Here is a 20,354-nt window from a genome sequence, read left to right on the forward strand (position 1 = left end):
CAGTGTTAAAAGGCTGATTTATTTTAAGGGTTTTCACGCATGTTCATCAGGCGCCACAATAAACGCTGCTGGCACTGCATGTCCGTAACCCTTATTTGATTTGTGGTGACCTTATAATTAAGTGCATCAAACAACATATTGCTGGTTGGTGTGTTTACCGACTGCTAATGTGGAGAGTTTTGAGATTACTTCATTTAATGAACTGGGGGGGGGGATTTAAAAAAAGTCCAGTGTTTTAGTATTTGTTTGGTGCAGAACCCCTTCTCTAATTACACAAAGAATGAGAATTAAAATAATTCAGGATTAGTGTTTCTGTAATGAAACTGCAAGAAAAAGTCATGCAGTGTAATAATTTTGCAACAAAAAAAAAAAAGAGAAGCTTCATTTGTAACTGCAGCCATGCAGGAATGATCTGGTCTTTGCTTAATCTTGACCCGATGCTCTGTTGTGTTTAACTTAAAGGTACAGATTACCTCCTCCATCTTGTTTCCACATTGTGTTTCTCTCTCCTCTCTTGGGGGGAGAGAAAGAAATCCTGAATCGTTTTCAGCATGGCAGAGCAGGCGAGCTGAGCTAAGCCTTTTCCTGTTTCCCTGCACCTCCTTTTCCCCTGGATGTGCAGAGCTATCCGTGTGTGTGTGTGCGTGTGTGAATGCGCGCGCGTGTGTGTGTGTGCGTGCGCGCGCGTGTGTACAGGTCAGTTTGCATTTGTTGAAGTTATAAACACAAATGCACGCAGCACAGACCCCCTTAACAGGCCTCTTAATAGGCGGGTAGAGGTAGCAGGGAGAAATGCCTGCTCTCTTTTTTTTCCACTCATGCTCCATGTGACTGTACAGTACAGACAGTAATAAGTCTCCTGAATTTAACTTATTTTATCCCTCCCTCTGTTTAGCTGACCGGCCCGTGGAGCTGGAGTCCATCGGATCTCTCTTTTATCTGCGTCGCCCCTTTAAACTGAAACGCGTCTCTCCAGCACCGTAGCGACCAAATTGAAAAAGCTGCCAGACTCGCATGTTGCCATTGTGCAGGAAATGGGTCAGCAATCCATTAAGATGCCATTAGATAATCTAATTTAGCGAGCTAATCCTTAAACGAAGCACGCTGTACGGCCGGGCTGTGCTTTGCGAGGTTTGGGAACGCCGAGTTAGTGAGGCCGTCTTAAAGGTTACCTGAGGAAACGCAAACATGGACGCCGGGGTTGCTCGAGTGCAGGAATATCTTGCACATCGCATAATGTCACCCGAGCAAACCCGTCATTTTCTGTGTCCTTTTTTTTCCCCCCTCCTAGTTACTCAGCATTTATTTTAAGCCCATTCAAGCCAAGTCACCTCTTGAACTTTTCAACATGTTATCATGTTGCAGCCACAAACCTCAGTGTATATTCTGTGGCAAACCACCACAAAGACGTGCATGACTGTAAACGGTACAAAGACGATACAGGCAAATCTGAAAAGTGTGGTGTGCGTTTGGACGAGCCCACTCCATGCCAGCGAAAATCCTGTGTTGCCTTTCGAACATAATTAGTGAATTGTGTGTTGTTTTTTTTAAAATCATATTTTGAATCCAGCTATTCTTTGAACGTTTCAGAGGTTTGTTGGAGAACATTAGAGACATTTTGGCAAGAATAAAACCCCAAAGGTTACAGCATTACAAGTTCCCAGAAACCATGTAGGGGAAAAACATGCAAAATGCTATAAATGGAATTAAAATCTCACTGCACATCGCCTTGGATCATAGTGAAACATGGTGGTGGCAGTATCATGCTGGAGTCAACACGCCTGCAAAAAACACCTGAGACACAAGAAGAGGTTCACCTTCCAGCAGGATGAGCCTAAACGTACAGCTGTTAGGATGTCCTAGTCAAAGTCCAGCTATTTTCCAAACGAGAGTTATATTAAAAATATATATACTGTATATAATTAGGAAAAGACTCACTCAGAGAGATGTGCAGCTGTAGCAGCAGCTACAAGTGGCTCTGCAAACTTTTACATTAAACCCAAACTTTTGGAGATTTTTTTGTGGAGTATTTTGAAATTCTCCTTGGCCTCGCACACGCCAGATCCTGAAGTTTTGTGGGTTTTAACGTGACGGAATCTGTCAAAGTTTAGGCGGTATGAACACTTCTGCAAAGTGCTGCGCAAGCCTCGGAGCAGGAGCGGCGCAGCTTTTGGTTCATAGGATGCAGATACGGCCTGACAGCCATCGATTTTAATGAGATTAACAACGATTTGCACACAAAGACCCGCAAGTGCCCTTTTGTAGCTGTGTGGTCTCCCCCACCCCCGTTTTAATGTAAGCCATTACATTAAAGAAGTTTCATAAGGAAAGAGAAACGGAGAGAGAGAGAGAGAGAGAGAGAGAGAGAGCTGCAGCCCCCTGGCCTGCTCTGTGCGCTCTTTGTTTGGCAAGGTAGGAAAAATTTAATCCCCCGTTTCCTGTCCGATGATTTTTGGCAGGGCTGGAGGAGAGAGGGAAGGAGGGAGGGAAGAAAGCAGGAGTAGAAGGGCTGGTCGGACAGGAAAAAAGAAAAACTGTTAGAGGATTAGCCTTCAAGTCTTTCTTTTTTTTTTTTTTAACTCTTTGCGAGCTGGAATGTAACAGAGCTCTTGTGATTTTTGCTTTTGTTGTGAACACATCTCCGCTGCTTTCTCGTTGCCGTCTTTTCTCCTCGTCGCTCAGGCAGCTGGTGTTTTCACGCCCCGAGGTGAATTAAATTTGCACTTTCTTTGTTTTAAGCGCAACAACTGCGGCTAGTGGTTGATGTGAAACTCAGACAGGCTGAAGAGTTGCTTTTCATGAGACTCCCTCTCTCTTTCCCCAAACTCCTTAAACATTTCACTCTTTTTACTTGAAATCTGCGTCGCAGGTATTCTCATCCGAGGCGAGGGTGACGCGTTGGTGCACACTGAGGGCTGGTGAGAAAGAAAAGGAGAGTAAAGAGGACGAGGAGGAGAACGGGACGGTGGGGGGGCTAATTATCTGACATCTACGCAGCGCAGCACCCCTCGGGAACAACATGCCGCTTGTTCCCGCTCGCGTTTTCAGTTAGCACCGTTGCTCCCCAGGAACAATCACCGTGTTGTTTTGCCATTAGCGTGAGATGAATAGGGATGGGGCAGCTTTGTGCACAGACCCCCACTCTCCTTTCTTTTTTTTTCTTTTTTTTACCCCCTCTTCTTCTGTGCAGAGGAGCGGGCACTGCGTCACGACCCTCTCACATGATCCGGGATCACCTCCGCTTGGTTCAAACCAGTCGTGTCACATGTCTTAGTATGAGATTCTCACGGTATTAGCAAAAATACTGCGTTTATATATGAAAACACAGTATGTATATTTACAAGCAGCTCATGAGATGAGAAAGCAGTAACGTGGTTGGAGAGAGGAGGTTTCAGTGTAGTCTTAAAACCAAGGCGGTTCTAATGCCGAAATGTTTTCTTTATTGCATTCTGACAATTTGAGTGAATATTTTTCAGAAATTGATACATGATACAGGTGGTTAAATATTTCCAGATTCATAAAGAAGCTTAAAAAATCGTTTGAAATAGTACATTACGTAGCAAAATCTAAATTTAGCATCGTTAGCGGCTACCGGTTAGCCTTCTATCAAAGTACCTACAAATTCAGATACAGCTTTTTGTGTCTGTGTCCATTTCTTTAATGTTCTGACAATTTGGGTGAATGTTGTTAGAAACTAATACCCTAATCCATATTCATAGAAAACTGAAAATAATTGTTTAAAGTAGCAGCTAAGGAGCAAAATCGAATCTTAGCATCGTTAGCTGCTAACTGTTAGCCTGCCACGGTGTAGTCAGAGTAAATTCAGACTCTGCGCCTTAAATAAACCACACCCACTGTGAAACCTGGAGGCCTCAACCATTCCCACCTTTACGTTCCTTATTAATTATTGCGGTAACAATAATATTCTGTAACATTTATTCAATATACAATAACAAATACTAAATTTAGCAGTATTTTTCAAGCGCTTATTCCACAAAATACACATTTTTCCATTGCGCTCTTTATAAACTAACACAAGTGTAACTAACATTAGCTGGTTAGTTATTCAGATAAAGCCTGAAGTTAGTTAGTTACCAGACAAATCTGCTTGTTGATTATCAGATTTTTGGCTCTCCTTTAGTTCCCATCTCTTCTTTATTTTATTTTATTTTTGTAGCAATTTACTTCAGCTAATGCTCCTTCAGTCAACATCGATCATTGTGACGGCTCTTTACATTATTATTTTAGAGTTGTTATGGATGCAACTGTTGGCTACAACATTTAAACTACTATGGGTTCACATTTTTCATGCCAGTGTGACTTTCAGCCTGTTGGGTGTCGTCTCCTTGCAGTGGATGCCCACGACGATAAGTGAAAGAAAACAGATGAGTGAGCAAAATATGGAGCAAAAGTTTTATTATTACTGTGGTTTCTGCCTGATTTTCCAATAACATGCAGCCCTGTTAGGAAAGTCTTTTTTTTTTCTTGAAAAGAAGAAGCTATTGACAAGCATAGCATCCTTCTTTCAGCCAGCTGACCGGCACTGCCCCGCGTTACTCAGTGCTCCACTGAGCTGGAGAAAACTTGAGTCACTTCAATTTCCAGTGGAAAATAATTAAAAGCATTTGTTATTTCTTGTTTTTGGTTCCTGATGTTCATAATAACTACATAAATCTGCAAAAAGGAAAAAGCTCCCAGCATGTCACTAACCGTCATTTCTGTCCTTTTGTGTGTTTTCTTTCCTTTTCCAGTCCTGGTACCTGGGCGAGCTTAGTTCCATTCCAAGTGTCGAACGGGACTCCGATTCTGCCAACAAATGTCCACCAGAACTACAGCATAAACATCATTGGTGAACCCCTGGTCCCCGCCGAGTCCGGGAACTGAGCTCATCGAGGCTCGGCCCACCTCTGGCCTCCCCCCCACCCGGGGTGGGACGGGCGGGGCAGAGCTAGCACTACAGGTGTCTGCAGCCATGGATGAAACCAGCAAAGCAGCAGGTGCTGCATAAACCCCCTCCTCATCAACCTCCTTACCTTCGACCCCCCCCCCCCCCCTCCCAGTCTCACCTCTTCCATCTCCCCTCCTCCTGATGATGATGATGATGATGATGGACAATGGCCCTGAAGTAAAGATGATGAGCGGACGGCTCAGAGGAAGGAAGGAAAGCTTCAGGTCTGATGTCTCCTCGCACACATCCACCCACCCACCAGTCAGTTGTTGCGTTTGCAGAACTTTTTTCAATCCATCTGAATACTGTGATGTATAGATGCCTTAATGTTTAATTGCATGACACTCTAGACTCTTGGCAGTAATTCCTACTTATTGTTCAACGTCAGAGGAAGGTGAAAACCATTTTGAACGCCCCGCAACACACACACACACCCACCCACGCACACACACACACACGCATACGCGCGCAGTCAACCGAGGGGGGGTCTGCAGATACATCCCTGCCTGGTGGATGGCTCAGAGACTCTGAACGAACGAACGATTCACTGTGTACACCGTAGGAACAAAAAAAACAAAACAAAAAAAAAAAATTTGTGAATTCAGAGTGTTTTTTTCTTTTTTTTCTTCTTCCGTTTGATTTCAGTTTACTGTGATACGACTCTTTGTTTTTAAGGAAAAAAAAAATGTGTTGACTTTGTTTCTTTACTGCTACTTACTTCAAGAACTAATGTAAACACTTACGGGGAGAGTTGAGAACTCTCGATGCAGTTTTTGAAAAAAACACTAAACGCTAACAGCTTGACATTGGAGCCCTCCTAAAAAAAACAACAAAAAAAAAAACGACTCGCAAGTCCTTTTCAAAAGGACCGTAATAATAAAAGAGGAAGAAAAAATTTGCGACAGAGGCAAGTGCAATTGAATTTTTTTTTGAAGGGAAGCTATCAGTCTGACTGCCCTAAGACTCTAAAGGAAGGGGGATAGTTATTAAATGTTTAAGAATATGATTTCAGTCACATATCCATCTCTTCGCATGAGTAAAAAAGTGTGAAAGGCAGTTTGAAGACGAGCATAAAGCTACCTGTGCAACAGAAAAAAAAAAAAAAACAGCACTTAATCTGATCTGAGCACTTCCCATCACGATGGGCAATTTCTTTTTTCTTAATCTAAAATAAGTCGAGAAATTACACACACAAAGTGTGCGTGAAAGAGACATTTTGTTTCAATTAAAAAGCATTTGGCCGTCAGCTTATAAAGCTTATGTGTGCAGTTATTATCCATGCAAATGTACTGTAATCTTCATGGGTAAAGCTACAGCTTGTGCAAGGCGAACTCTAAAGTGGGAAAGGGTGAAAACTGAAATTATGAATCCAGGTGGTGGCATATCCCCGAAATCAAGATCTCTGCATGGCAATCCCGCAGCTGTTGCCCCTCCAGTCCAGACAACACACACACACACATACACACATATATATATATAAATATATACACACACACACACGAGAAAAAACAAATCTCTCCGATACTCCTAATTTTGCACGACGACATATAGTCCACATTACGTGCCTTGCCTTTGAATATAGAGACATCACTACAGTTGTTTTTGCTGCATTTATCATTATAGAGAGAGAAAAAAAATTAACATTTTTATGATAAGAATTGTTTTGTACTTTGAATGAAATTGTTGATTTTTAACTTCATGTACTACTCTATCTCACAGTTACATTGCATATCAAGGCTGTGTATAGTTGCTGTTTTAAAGTTTGTAATCTACCAGCATTTGTTTTTTTTGTTTGTTTTTTTTTCAGTATTTTGGTGGTTTTTTTCTGATAACCTTTCATCTTTTTGTTTTCTCTCTTATCTTCAATGCTCATTTTCTTCATCTTCCCGTTACTATTGTGGAGGGTGGAATTCAGAAATATGAAAATTATGCAATACCAAGTTTTGCCTATGTAGGTAGTGCTTATAGATGTGTCAATTATTAGAGGCTAGTTTGGAGATAGAAAATATGGTAATGCATTTATTTTGTTGATGTTGTTGTCTGTCGCTGTTGTTGTTGATGATGTTGTTGTTGTTGTGGGTGTTTCCCTTTTTTTTCTTTTCTTTTTTTTTTATTGACCAAAGTGGGGACTGCTTTCTATGCAGTGTAAGGCAAGGTCTGATTTTTATTTCTTTTTTTTCTTGTTTTCTCCAGCATCTACCGAATGACAGTCAGTCATGTTTCAGTGTAATATATTTTTTTGGAAAAGGGTGAAGTTTTTTTTTAGAAGTATGTATAAAAACATTAAAATGCACCCTATGTAGGTCTTACTATGGCTGCAAAGTCACTAATTGGTCTGTTGTGACTAGGCATGGGTCGGTCACCCGTATCAAGCTACTTCAGGTTTTTAAAGATTTTCACTCACCGCTTTTGAAAGTTTAAAACGTCTTTAGTAAGAAATAAAATCAGTTTTTCCTCCATCTGTAAGAAGCCGCACTGTCGCTATCCCTTCACAGCTGGTCAGCTAGAAAATAAACACTGAAATACCTGAACTGCACCTACAAAAAATACAAATTAGGCTGTTTGAAAATATTTCCAGTTGTCCGAAAACTCATGAAATGGTAACTGAACGACTACCACCTGTCACTGATATTAAACTGACTTGAATTTTTTAAATATTAATTAGTAGCTGGCTGAATAAAGAATGCTACATTTATGGAGGGAGAAAAATTCAATTCAGCTGTTAAACAATTATAAAACACGAGACAGTAAAACAAAGAGTTCCCCAATTACCTTTAAAGTAAGTCAATTATGAAACTACAATTGAAAAGCTATACGCTGATGGTCTGTCTAATTTACTAGCCAGCGTTAGCTAGCTGTACTCCTAGCCTAATTTACTAGCTAATGTTAGCTAGCTGTATTTGTAACCTAATTTACTAACTGATGTTAGCTAGCTGTACTCCTAGCCTAATTTACTAGCTAATGTTAGCTAGCTGTACTCCTAACCTAATTTACTAACTGATGTTAGCTAGCTGTACTCCTAGCCTAATTTACTAACTGATGTTAGCTAGCTGTAATCCTAGCCTAAATTATTAGCTAATGTTAGCTAGCTGTACGTCTCCTAGCCTAATTTACTAACTGATGTTAGCCAGCTGTACTCCTTGCCTTAGGTGTAACATTTGCGGCAATACAGTTGTGTACTTGTAAACTAACGCAGGATTTTTCTCAATTTTTGCTTAAGTCCACATATCAAAATCAAAATAAATAAATAAATTTTATTGACAAGTTTATAGCTCCAATAATCTATATGTTAAATTGTTTTGGCTGCAGCAAGAATAATTGTTTGTTTTGTTTTCTATAAAAGCAGTTTGTTTTAAATGTCCCTGTAAATGCCGTGTTTTCTCTCAAACCCACACCGGCCCATGCCTAACCGTGACTCTTTCTTTCAACTTTCCACCTGGGGTGCTAGCATGTAAACCTTTCGAAAGGAGCTCATATATTTTACAGGAGAGACGGCTTGACTTGAGCGCGACAATCATTGTAGGAGATCATTTTTTTTCCTCGTAGAATCCCGGTCGGTCTCAGATCCCGGAGGGCTTCAGCCAAGCCCTCTTGTTGTCTTTTTTTCCTCGGGAGACGTCAGCCGAATGCAATTCCCGAATAGATGCCTTAACGAACACATCAGCTAAGTGGCCTGTGACCTGCGCAACAATCACACACCAACTAATGCTAGTGAGACCTGTCCAAATCAGTTCCAGACAGGCTCAGGCAAGCCTTTAGAGAGTATTTTATACCTAGTAGATTTGTATAAATGTATATAAACACACATACTCCCCTTGCAGAACCAGTAAAAGTGTGTTAAAGTAATTATTGGACTAGAGAAGAATGTTGTTTTAATGGCCGACTAGAAGCTTAAATAGAATCCACTAGATAAGGAAATATAAATAGCACTTAAATAGAGCACATAGGCAATCATCTTCTCCCCGTGCAGTGTTCAGAAGTCTCAATCTAAACCTCTCAGGCATATTACAGGGCATTATGTATATCAATCGTACCGTCGTTAATGTAGAAATCAGAGTTTTCGCTCAGAGAAAAACCAGCTCTTTTGCACTCTTTCCCTACAATCGTGAAAGAAATATTTCCTTTTCTGAGGGGCGAAATTTTCCCGCGCGCTCTCTGGTGTGAGCGGTAACAAAATGATCCTCAAGTCAAGCTCAAGCTCTTCGTCTTCACCCGGATTTATTATGCAGATGAAAAAAATATATATATTCTTTTTTTTTTAAAAGTCACCCCGTTCTATGTGCACTGTTCTGTCTTTTTTTGTTTTATTTTTTTTTTTTAAAAAGGAAAAGTGCTTTGCAGCCTTGGGCCATCAGAGACCCACTGAAGTGCATTGTCCCCAAGTGTGTCTGTTTGGGTACGTGTGTGTGTGTGCGTGTGTGTGTGAGGGTCACTGTGCTGTCAGTGTTTGGTAAAATTGGGAGACTGTACATAAAGGTAAATATCCTGATCGTGTTGCTGGGGGTTAAACTGCCTCTGCGACTGAAGCGTGCATGCAAGGCGAGAGCGCCTGTGTTGCTTGTGAGCTGGACGTTGTGCGATCGAGTGCCTCTGACGCTACGCGAAATCAGAAGATGAGGGTCTTTTTGTTCAAGTAAATAAAACATTTTTTTTTTGCTTTTCTTTTTAAAATCCTGCCGTAGGACAGGAGTTTGTACACTGTAAACTTTTCTGGGGAGCTCTTCTCTTGAAGATTGTATTTGTAAATCTTCATTTCTGGGGGGGGGGGATTGAGTGGAGGGGTTGGGGGGAAAAGCAAGTCAATTCCATTTTAGGAAAATAAATTAGTTAGCATTTAGTTTATTTTTTTATTTTAGATGCTGGATTTGAGTTAGAACTCTCCAGGTTACCCCGAATAGTGTTTTCATCACGTTTGTACTCCTGTATTTAAAAGAAAAAAATAAAAATAAAATGTGGCGGGTTGGAGAGATGGGAGATCAGTAAGAATAAAGAACAACAACAATGAAGGTTTTTTTATTATTACTATTATTAATGTTATTATTTCTCATTATTCCTAGTGCTTAGATATTACTATTTTGGGGGGGAAAAACTCCATGAATATTTGAATTGTACTTTGATTAGAGTGGCCATAGTACGTGTGATGTGACGTTTCTCAAAATTTGTAATTTCTTTTCTCTTTGTTTCTTTCTTTCTGTTTTATTTGATAATTTTGTTTGCTTTTTTTCTCTCAAAATGGGTGTAAATTCTTGTTGAACAAGCGAGAGGTGTGAATGTGTTTGTTGTAGCAGCTGGGAGGTGATGTCACTTAAACCAGTAAAAAGCAAACAACAAAAAAAGAAAATGTATAAAACAAAAAAGGAAAAAAAAATTAAAGGCCACAGATTGCATCTGACATGAAACGAATGACGAGCAGGGTAAAATCTCCAGTGACAAACGTCCTAAAATGAATGAAATATTTAGTTTCCCAATGGAAATGTGTCAATCGGTGCTAGCTGCTGGTCATTTTGCCCCTTTGCTAATTTGTACTTTTGCAGTTTTGGTTGTTCCATACCAGGTTTTCCTGTGCGAAGTCGTGCGCTCTGTCACGGGACACTTCGTTTAGTTTCGTTCTGGCTAACACAGTTTTACACCCACAGTAAATACATCAAAATGCTCTCATGATTTAACCTACCATTTAAAATAAAAACACATTATTGAGATTTTGTGGCACTAGTGGCTTTTATTAATCAGTAGCCCAATTTAATATTTCCAATTTGAAAAATGTTTAATCGTTCCTTGTTTGCGCGTCGATAATCATATCCTGTTTTTTGTTTTTTGTCAGAACAAGTGCACTAATCCGTTTTCAAGAATATTCATCTCCACAACGGACCAATGGGCAAAACTTAAAAGTATAAAATGGTTTTGTTTACAGGTATTAAATGGTATAAAAGAAGTTCATGTTTGAACTTGGTGTACAAAGACGACAAATGACCCAATGTGGCGAATCGTTCCACCTTTTGTACGTATCTCCATTTAACCCCATGTAAGCAAACCCGTTTTGTTCTTCAAACATTGCAAATTCATTGAGTTTTATTTATTTTCATTACAAAAATATCCTGGGTATCATATTGTTGAAGAATAAGTACATCCAATCGATGCCGAGTCGAAACGAAGCGTCCCGTGGTCGTTAAACCAAAACTGCTGAAGCATAAAACGACAAGGGAGCGAAACAGCCAGCACTCTGATCTAATTTACTGACCAGCTTGTTGTTGATCATGGTCAATAATTAATTGTCTTCTCAAGAATGTCCTAAAAGATCAGAATCCACACATCAGTCATTTTGCACTTTTCACATGCTTGATGTACTATATAGAAATCCCCTCCTTTGTATAAATTTAAGGTGCTTCACTTTAGGGTACTTTACTTTTCCAGCTAAGGTATATATATATTTTTTTGTGTGTTTATTTTTCGGTTTGAATGTCAAAAACGTCCTGAAACTTTATTAAAAAAAGAAAAATAATGTAAACAGTGTTCAACCTGTCTGCAGCATCATGTCAGATCATTATTTTAATTTTTGTCTAAAGTATTACTACTCTAATCACGACAGAGGAACAGGGCAACCATATGCAAGGAGGACCTGTGGCACTCATGCAATATGTGCGGTTTTATTTTGGTTTTATTTCGAGCGTTCTGGAAGGGACTGAGAGGCGTGCAGGCGTTAAGGGAAACTTCATTTTCATCCCACCCGAGCAATACACATCCTCCATACTTTTGGCTAGCTGCTAGTCAGTCGACGTCAGGTTATAAAGCAAACATTAAAAACCAGCATTTCTACAGGATGTAACTCTCAGCAAACGGAGATGAGAAGCTAGCAGTGCCTGTCCAAGCTGTCCAAGTGTCTGTTGTACATAACGGTAGAATGTGATAAACACGCCTTGTTGCGTCGCTCAGAGGAGAATGTGGCGAACTCGTCTGGGAAATGTGCTTTTCATTACACGCTTATGGATTTTTGCTTTTGTTTTGTGATGTTTTCATATTATAAATATGTCAACACACGTGTCCACATCAGACTTGTTTAAAATCTAAAATAATTTTCCTTTTTTGGGGGGGCGGCGGGGGTGAGTCGGAGCAAAGAGGGTCAGCGCTACATTATGTGCAGCGAAAGGATGAAGTAATGTATTTTCTTTTCTATGTAGAGCTGATTTGTTGTTTTTTTGTTTGTTTTTTTAATGGGAGGTGGGTAGTGGGGGGTTTTGTGGCACTTTCTCTTCCCTCTGCACACACATTTCACTCTGAGGAACTACGGCGGATTTGTACGTAACGAACAACAACAACACCAACAACAAAAACAGTATGTAAGCAGTCTCCAGTAGTGATCGTAGTTACACTGCAAGTGTGTTCAAGGTCTATGTATGTATCTGAATGTATGTTTTAGAGGAATTTTGGAAACCTGTTTTTTTTTTATTATTATTTTATCTTTTTAATTTACAGTCTAGGAGCCACAGGTGTCCATTGTGAACTGTATAGCGAAGGCCTTGATATCCCTTCTTTTTATTGATTTTTAGTAATGCGAAGCATTTAGGCAATGCCTTCAAGCTGGTTACATTTGATGCAGGGGCTAAAATTGCCACAAGATTAAAAATCAGTGTAAATAGAGGCTCAACTTTTTGTGATTGTTACTGTTATATCCAGCCTATACTGCTAGCAGCTGTTTTTACTGCAGTCAATTACTGGAAGTGGATATATTTCCTATGCAAAACTGTTTAAACAATAAAATGAGCTATGCTACAAAAACGACTTCACAACTGAGACTCTTTCTTGTGTTTGATTGATGAAATAACATTTTATTTCTGCTTCTTTTTTTTTGTTCTTACTGTATGGATTGTGAAGGAATGTAACTAAAGGTGCTCCTCAGGGATCAGTGTGGGGCCCACTTAAGTTATTTATATTAAACTTTTGAGTGATAACAGTGAAACAAAGTAGTGAAAAGTATAAAATATAGAAAAAGAAATCAGACTATGAAATATGTTTTCTCTGTCAAACTGTCTAAATCCATTAATTTATTCATTCATCTGTCAGTGCAGTTGTTTTTCTAATTCACCCATCCATTTCTCCATCAAATTAATCATCCATCCATTTGTCTTTCCTTATATCTTTTTTTTTATGTGGACATTACTACAACAATTATTTGTATTCTGACATTGTTTCGCATTTTTAGTCATTTACTTCTTCAGTTCACATTTGAATTTTAATGGAAACAAAATCATAACCGATGAGACAGATGCGAAAGAAACAAAAATACAAAAACAACTCCATTATTTTTATACATATTTCCATCACTAGTAGTAACAAATGTATATTTTCAAAAACATTTTCCAGGTTTTCTCAAAAAAAAAAAAAAAGCCTGTTTCTGTTTACGTGGGGTTAGTAGGCTTTTCCAAATTATTCGTTTCGGTATTGATCGGGTATTAACGTCAAAGTCCCTGGAGTGAAACATTGGCTTTCTCAACAACTGCAGCTGGAAAACCGTCTTGCTAAAGAGAAAAGACTTGATCATTATAGTTAGAAGTAGGATTGTACAGTACAGCAGTTCCGAACTTGAGGTCAATCTGATTGCACACACTGTTACTCTCCTTTATGTTTATCCCCAGAAACGTGGAGCACTGAATGTTTTCCAAGGCGAAAAAAGGTTTCAAAAGAACCTTACAGCGGATTTGTGGTAGGAAGGAAATAAGGACAGCATGAGATCAGAGGGGGGGAAAAAAGTATCTTAGTACAGTAATTGGATTTCCCTCGATTCTCCGAAGTATCTGTCACAGTAAGGCCTGAACGCAAACATCAGTTTATGTCCAGCAGCGATCCTGTAACTCCCCACACCCATTTTCCATTGTGGCTTTGCTCTCGCTAATCTGCCGTAACGCCCCAAATCCCCCGGAGAAAGGGGGACACGGTGTTTGGACCTCAGATTTAGTCCGTCAAAACACCGGAGTGCCACACCAGGTAACATCCCTATGGGTCAGTGGGTCAAGTTTGAGAAGCTCTGATTGAGTAAGTCCTTCTAATGGGATTGAGGTCATTAGAAGGGGCAAACGTCAGGTTAAAGCGCCAATTAAATCTCATTATGGAGCTGTGTGACGGGCTTTTCTGGACAGTTGACGACAACAACAGGAACCGTCGGCGGTGCCCTGCAGGCCAGGTGGCTCGTCTGCTGCATGGGTGCCCTCCTAACGGTGATTAAGGCGCTGCATGCAGCACGCCAACACCAGAAAGGCCCACCTGGCCTCGGGCGCAAATCAGACTTTATTTGGCTTCCATTAAAAGGGACCAACAATGTGGCATGCGGATATAAAATTACTCAATCTATAATGGTAATCATTATGCCATTTATCAAAATTGGCCAGTTGAATCAACATCTGGCTTCAATAGGAAGCTCTTGTCGGTGAGGGTCTTGGCAGCGTCTTGTACCCTACATATTTTCCATTCTCTTTTATCAAGGCCTGCTGTCAGTGATTTGACGAAGCTAAATAGATGATGATTTGGTCTTATTATGTTTCACAGAGCTCCGGCGAAAGGAGATTTGTTGATTGCCTTTGTGTTTGTCCATTTCTTTCCCTCCTCTTCCGCGTACCGACTCCGGGGGAGAACAACGGCGCCCCACGGCTGCCCGACGCGCGGCAGAGCCGCTCACCGAAGAGGGGGGCGAAAAGCACAGCGAGTCCTCTCACACCGACCTGCGAGCGCAGAGGCTGGACCGCACCGCACCGTTGGACCCGAGCCAACGCCAGCACAAAGAGCTCTGTCACGTCTTGAGGTTGAAACGGAGAAACATAAAATTTGTCTTGCGTGCTGCTAGAATTAAGCCGGGGAATTGATCCATTCCCTCTTTTGGCACAAAATTGTGACTTTAGCGCACTTTAATTAGCAGGAAGCAAACACAGCGGAGTTTGTTCAGATTTATTTTGTTAGTGTTTACTTGTGTAGATCTTAAATTTCTGGTATGATTACACAGCACTGCAACAAACACATTTATGCTGCGATTATGGGAGAAATATACTAATACTTGTTGGCATTGAAGAATAAGTTCATTTACTTTACCAGGAAGCGGCCGAGGCAGAGTTTCTGTTTAGTGATCTCGACCAAATGTTTTCAATAAAGGTTAAAAAAATGACATGAAGGTATTTTTGTGATTATAAAACAAGACAAAGCATTAAAGGTCTCGGGAGTCGTTTTGGCCACTCCTGCGTATGTTCACCACTGTCCCATGTTTTTTCCACGTACGTACAATGGCTCTCGGTAAAGTTAATCACATTTGGTTTCAGTAGATAGAAACATAATTTGAAAACTTTTTTTTATTTTATTTTATTCCCTGATCATTTTCAGACTAAGAAATTTTCCCCAGCTTTTGGTCACTGCACTTTTATCCTACAAATATGATCGAGTGATTTTTCTCTGGTACTCTTGTCTTGCCTGATACCTTTCTAACCTGTCTGCAAACCCCGGGCTTCAGCTGCAGATTAAGAGATTAGTGAATGTCAGGAAAATCCTGCTAACACAGACAAACTTCTTACAGGTTTAGCTAAAGAAACGTAAATGCTGAAGCTGAAAATAAAGAAAATGCTTCGATACGGTTTTCGTTTAAGGATTTGACCCGTTATACAACACACTTATTGCCTCTTTTTACTTTTTAAATATTTTTTCCTATAGCAAATTTATTGTTTATACTGAGATTGATAGTTTTGAAATGATTTATTATGGTCTCGTCTTTTTATCTTGCAAAAACCTGAGAGATAATACTAGATGTCAAACAGCAGTTACCTTTATCTACATGCTGGTAACTTGAGTAAAACCTTTGAATTTCTCTTGTTTGTTTAGACTTGATGTAATACTGGGGATGTTTAGCTTTATAGCGGAATCACGTTTGACACATCCTGTACTGAATATTTGCAGCTCAATACCTAAATATGCATTAATACCATTTTAGTGGTAGCACAGTATTTTTTGTATTTACTCTCTTGGAAATACTGCCAATATAAAACCAATGCTGCTCCTGGATTGGCTGCTTTGCAAACACCAACCAATAGCGTGTCAAGTAGCGTTGCATTTTCCTTCGAATATATTCCATTTGTTCTACGAACAAATCAGCTAATACTCAAATTTTACTCAAATACTTCAAAGTCAAGTTCCACAGAAAAAGTCCACAAAAACTGAACTGCGAATAAGTTTGGTTTTTTGTGTTAAAATGTGATTGATATAAATACCTACATTGGGTTTTACCATAACGTTGAACAGTTTGTGTCAAATTAATTACCTAAACACGATAACGATAGATTTTTTTTTCCCTCTGGCGTTTCTGATGAGCACCAAAAGTTTTAACTCAAGAGCTTTAACAAAGATCTTATCCTGCATGTGTTCGCAAAAAAAAAAAAAAAGAGAGAGAGCTTGGGGAATGAATGAGGGATGTCCAAAATAAAAAAAAAACAAACAGCTCTGATCCTAAATGCCACTCTTAGCTCCAGTATTCCCACACAAATTAGCATAAATTTCATAGTCTAAGTCATGGGCCGTGGCTGGAGCGTGTTATTAGCCTATCTTTAGGTGGAAGTACAGGCCGATCACGCTGGGGCTAGTTGTTATCTCATTGAAAGCGCCCTGGTATTACACCCCGCCGATTGACAGTGGGTCCTAAGATCGTGGGATTTGCTCACATATTAATTCATGTCTGTTTAGATGCGCAGAAAAGAAACAGGTGTTCGGTGTTTATGTGCGTCAGAGTGGGAAAGGAGTTGTGTGTCGTCGTGTTTTTGCCGTGATGTTTGTTTGAAAGCGCACGCGGGGGATGCTTGTGTGTGTGTGTGTGCGCGCGAGTCAGCGTGTTTGTTTGTGTGTGTATGAATTGACAGAAGGGTGGGGGTGCTTTATTGAAAAGTACTCCTCTCCTCCCCTGTTCAACATGCTGGATTAGCACCAGCAGTTTCCCATGGAGCTGTCCCTCCCAGCCCCCCAAACCCATTTGCATAAGGCGCAGACAGGCGGAGATGTGACAAACAAACCTGGCACACACAGCGCCGGCTGCCTTCTTTACATGAACTCTTTCACTCACTCCCACCGTGACAAGAAAGACGAACAAGACAAGCGACCAGAGGAACCCACCTGTGCAACTTCTGCAGAGTAAAGCGAAAAACAAGAAAAGTTCTAGCGCCCAAGCTGTGCCAGACTGGAGCCGCAGCCAGATTCGGTGTCACGACAGAGTATCTGCTTCCTGCACGGATTCTTTTGTTTTCTTAAATGTTAAAGATAATCAAATTAATTTTAACGTCGGTTTATAAACAGACGCCCAGACATTCTCCTTCAGGATTATCCTGGTTGGTCTACCGCCATGTTTGACCGGAGGCATGATGTTCGTTTTTGTTGAAATGCTGTTGTCAAAGAAGTTCCACTTTTGTCCTCTCAGTTCACAGACTATTTCCCCAAAGGCCTTAGAGATCATTAAGACGTTGAGATTTATTTGTATTTTTTTTGTTTCTTTTTGGTCACTCTAATGCAGAGGTGTCAAACTCAGTTTCATTCTGGGCCAAATCACAATCATGAACGCTCTTAAAGGGCCGGTTCTGCCAGAATGTGTTGCTGAAACCTGTGAACTAGCTGTTAAAATACACATACGTTTTCAACGTTAAGCAATATTGAACATCTTTTCAGTCCCTCCAGGATTTCACAATTGTTATGAAGATTTTTTGCAATAAAAATTGAAGTGTTTGTGGTATTAATTTAGAAATATTTACACTTATGTATGATGGCACATGTGACTTTTTATTATTTGCCGTATTGTTATGGATTATAAACCAAGTAAGGCTCAGGCAGATGTTTAGTAGAAGTAAGAAACATGTCCACCTGTGAGCTGGAGTAAACATTCACTTAAATCCGATATTTTTCACCATTTTTTCCAAAAATCTGTAATAAACTCACAATTATCTATTAGCGCAAAAAAAGTGCAGGGATTTGTTGATTTTGTGTGAATTTTCACAATACAGTGGAAGGACGGATTGGTGTAATTCGGCAGTAAACGGATAAAAACTGCTTTGATGTAATTGATAAAATAATATTTAAGCACACTGTTATGTGACAGCTCTATTTATGTGTCACTTTAGAGTCTAGAGGGCCACATAAAGAGCCTCGACGGGCCAGATTGGCCCCCGGGCCTCGAGTTTGACACGCGCTCTAATGGATGCCCATCCTCTTCCTCATTCTGACCTCAGCTCAAGCAAGTGAGCTTTCCAAGCTGTTGTTGTGTCTTTGGTGACTTCCCAGATGAGTGGCTGATGTGCTCTTTTATTCATTTTCGTAGTTTGACCACTGTTCACCTTGTGTCCATCTTAGGATAATGGCTCCCACTGAAGACCCCAAAGCCTCAGAAAGTGCTTCTCAGACTGACAGACGTCAATACCTTTGTTTCTGATCTTGACTTTCTTCAGATAGGTGCGAGATGTGTTGCTTGTTGAGGTTTTTTTTAGCCTGATTCATGTTGAAACATAGGTTCTGTTTGAATCATTTTTTGATTCTGCACATCATGTAGTGAAAGAATTGAACATGTTGCATTTTTTCTATGTCCACATACACATCACGCAACTTTATAAAGCTAAAATCTTGAGATTTTAATAATGTGTGCCAGTAAAAGACACAGTCATGTTTGTAGACACGGTAAGTGCTTTCTTTCGTCAAGCAACTCAGAAATAATAAAAAAATGTCCAACTCACCATCCGAAGCCTCTCATTGACAGAACAGGTCCATCTCACTTGCGCTTCAAGAAAAAAAAAAGTTAGTCCTCAGCAAGTTTTATCCCAACAATCCAACATAATCATGCAAACTTTCATTTTCTTTCATTCGAAAATGTTTTGGGTGAAATTTAAGAGCTTCTAACAATGTGACATTTTGCTTTTTTTGCTTTTTTTTTTCTTACTCAGGGCCAGATTAGTTTCCTTTACAAAAGAAATGATCATTTAAGAACTGCTTTCTTTATTTGTATTTGTCAGGAAAAAGACTTTAATTTGACGATCTGAAACATCGAGGCGTGACAAAAAGAAGAAGAAAAAATAGAAACAGCCTAAACCAGTAACTGACACTGTATAAATAGCCTATAGCCATCGGAGCAATCATAGTGATTCACAAGTAGAGGAATGCAAAAGGCCAAAGGAGGTGAGACAGGCTTTCATAGCTCTGTCATTTACTCAAAAACTCCCCTCGAATCAAAGTATCCTCCCCCTGGCTTCTCTCTCCTCCACCAAGATGGTAATGTTCACCTTAAAACATCTTTACTGTACCGTGGCTGCATAACGCCGCGCTCTGCGCCGCTGTATGGCCGCCAAGTTCCCATCAAGCGCCTGATTTATGGTGCCTGATGCATTCCTTGGCCCTGCCGAGGAGGCAGTTTAGCTGAAATATGAGAGCAGATGCAGAGAACACACTCAAAGTGAATTTGACTTTGGGCCCCGGCCTGTAAAACTGCAAAGCCGGTGCAGAACCCGAAGGTTTTGTTTGTGCAGAAACACGGCGCAGAAAGTATTTCGGCTATGTGACATGTGTTTGGTGATAGCAAAAAGAGTCTTTTTTTTTTTTTTTACTAGATGTGGAGTTCAGCTTTCGCCCTGTAAAATTACACCAGCATTAAAAAGTACACCTCCTTCCTTTTTCCTGTCATTTACATGCACTAAATTGCATACAGGTGGGTATAGGATAAGAGCCCGACACCTTTTCCGTCAGATTTTCAGCAAATAGCTCTCCTGCTTGTACCGCGAAGGCCTGTAATCAATCATTACAACTTCACAAAGCACTTCGTCTTCATTTGGGCCTTAAAGCAAAATTGCTGATAAACTAAAAGCAGATAAACAGAACCAGGCATTAGTGTGCGAGGGAAAAAGTCGCCTTATGAAGCGGTTTTCTGCGAGCCTGCGCTGCTTTGTCTGCTCCCGAGTTACAACAGCGTGATTACATGCTTTATTAAGTGCTGAAGTGCTCTCTCTGAGTAAAAGCAGATGTCACCACAAGGTCTGTCACTGAGTCTGGATCTGGGTGCCTGTGGTCAGTGTCTCGGCCCGCTTTGCGACTCGCTGCGGTTTCCCTGCAGCCTCAGCGCACAGAATCGTCACCGAGCGAAGTGGGTGAAAAAAGTTCAGACCGGCAAAAGTCGCTGTATGTTTCAATTTCCTGAGACAAACGCGGCGCGACTGTGCAGAATGAGATACGTTTAACGGAGGGAACAGACTGAAGTCCTTTAATGACTGGTGAAAAAACCAGAGAAAACATCACGACGGCTTTTATTGTACCGATCACCACAAGGCTGCTGATCATTATCAACGTCCTTTCGCTGCCACAAACATTCAGACCGCTACAAGCATCATCAACCCACCTTTTGCACAATTGTTCACCATTACCA

The 20,354-nt window shown here is 40.4% G+C and overlaps 1 protein-coding gene and 1 long non-coding RNA gene across 10 annotated transcripts in view; one reads left to right on the forward strand and one right to left on the reverse strand.

The window, feature by feature from the left end:
• LOC103480720 (nuclear factor 1 B-type) overlaps nt 1-12,724 on the forward strand; it is a 96,090-nt gene extending 83,366 nt beyond the window's left edge. For all 5 annotated transcript variants that reach the window (XM_008435877.3, XM_081599905.1, XM_008435874.3 and 2 more), the window contains one exon: nt 4,752-12,724. In XM_008435877.3, the coding sequence (XP_008434099.1) occupies nt 4,752-4,884 (133 nt within the window). In that variant the 3' untranslated portion in view covers nt 4,885-12,724. The remainder of the gene's footprint in view (nt 1-4,751) is intronic.
• The window catches only part of LOC103480719 (uncharacterized), a 63,851-nt gene that overhangs the window by 34,046 nt on the left and 9,451 nt on the right, over nt 1-20,354 (reverse strand). For 4 of the 5 annotated variants that reach the window (XR_536150.3, XR_014084840.1, XR_536153.3 and 1 more), the window contains exon 4: nt 18,679-18,722. This is a non-coding gene — a long non-coding RNA (uncharacterized LOC103480719). Of the gene's footprint in view, nt 1-18,678; nt 18,723-19,221; nt 19,355-20,354 lie in introns of all 5 variants that reach the window. The other variant, XR_014084841.1, reaches the window with a different exon arrangement.

Source organism: Poecilia reticulata, chromosome 18, assembly GCF_904066995.2.
Source record: "Poecilia reticulata chromosome 18, P_reticulata-male-v2, whole genome shotgun sequence".
Lineage (NCBI taxonomy): Eukaryota > Metazoa > Chordata > Actinopteri > Cyprinodontiformes > Poeciliidae > Poecilia > Poecilia reticulata.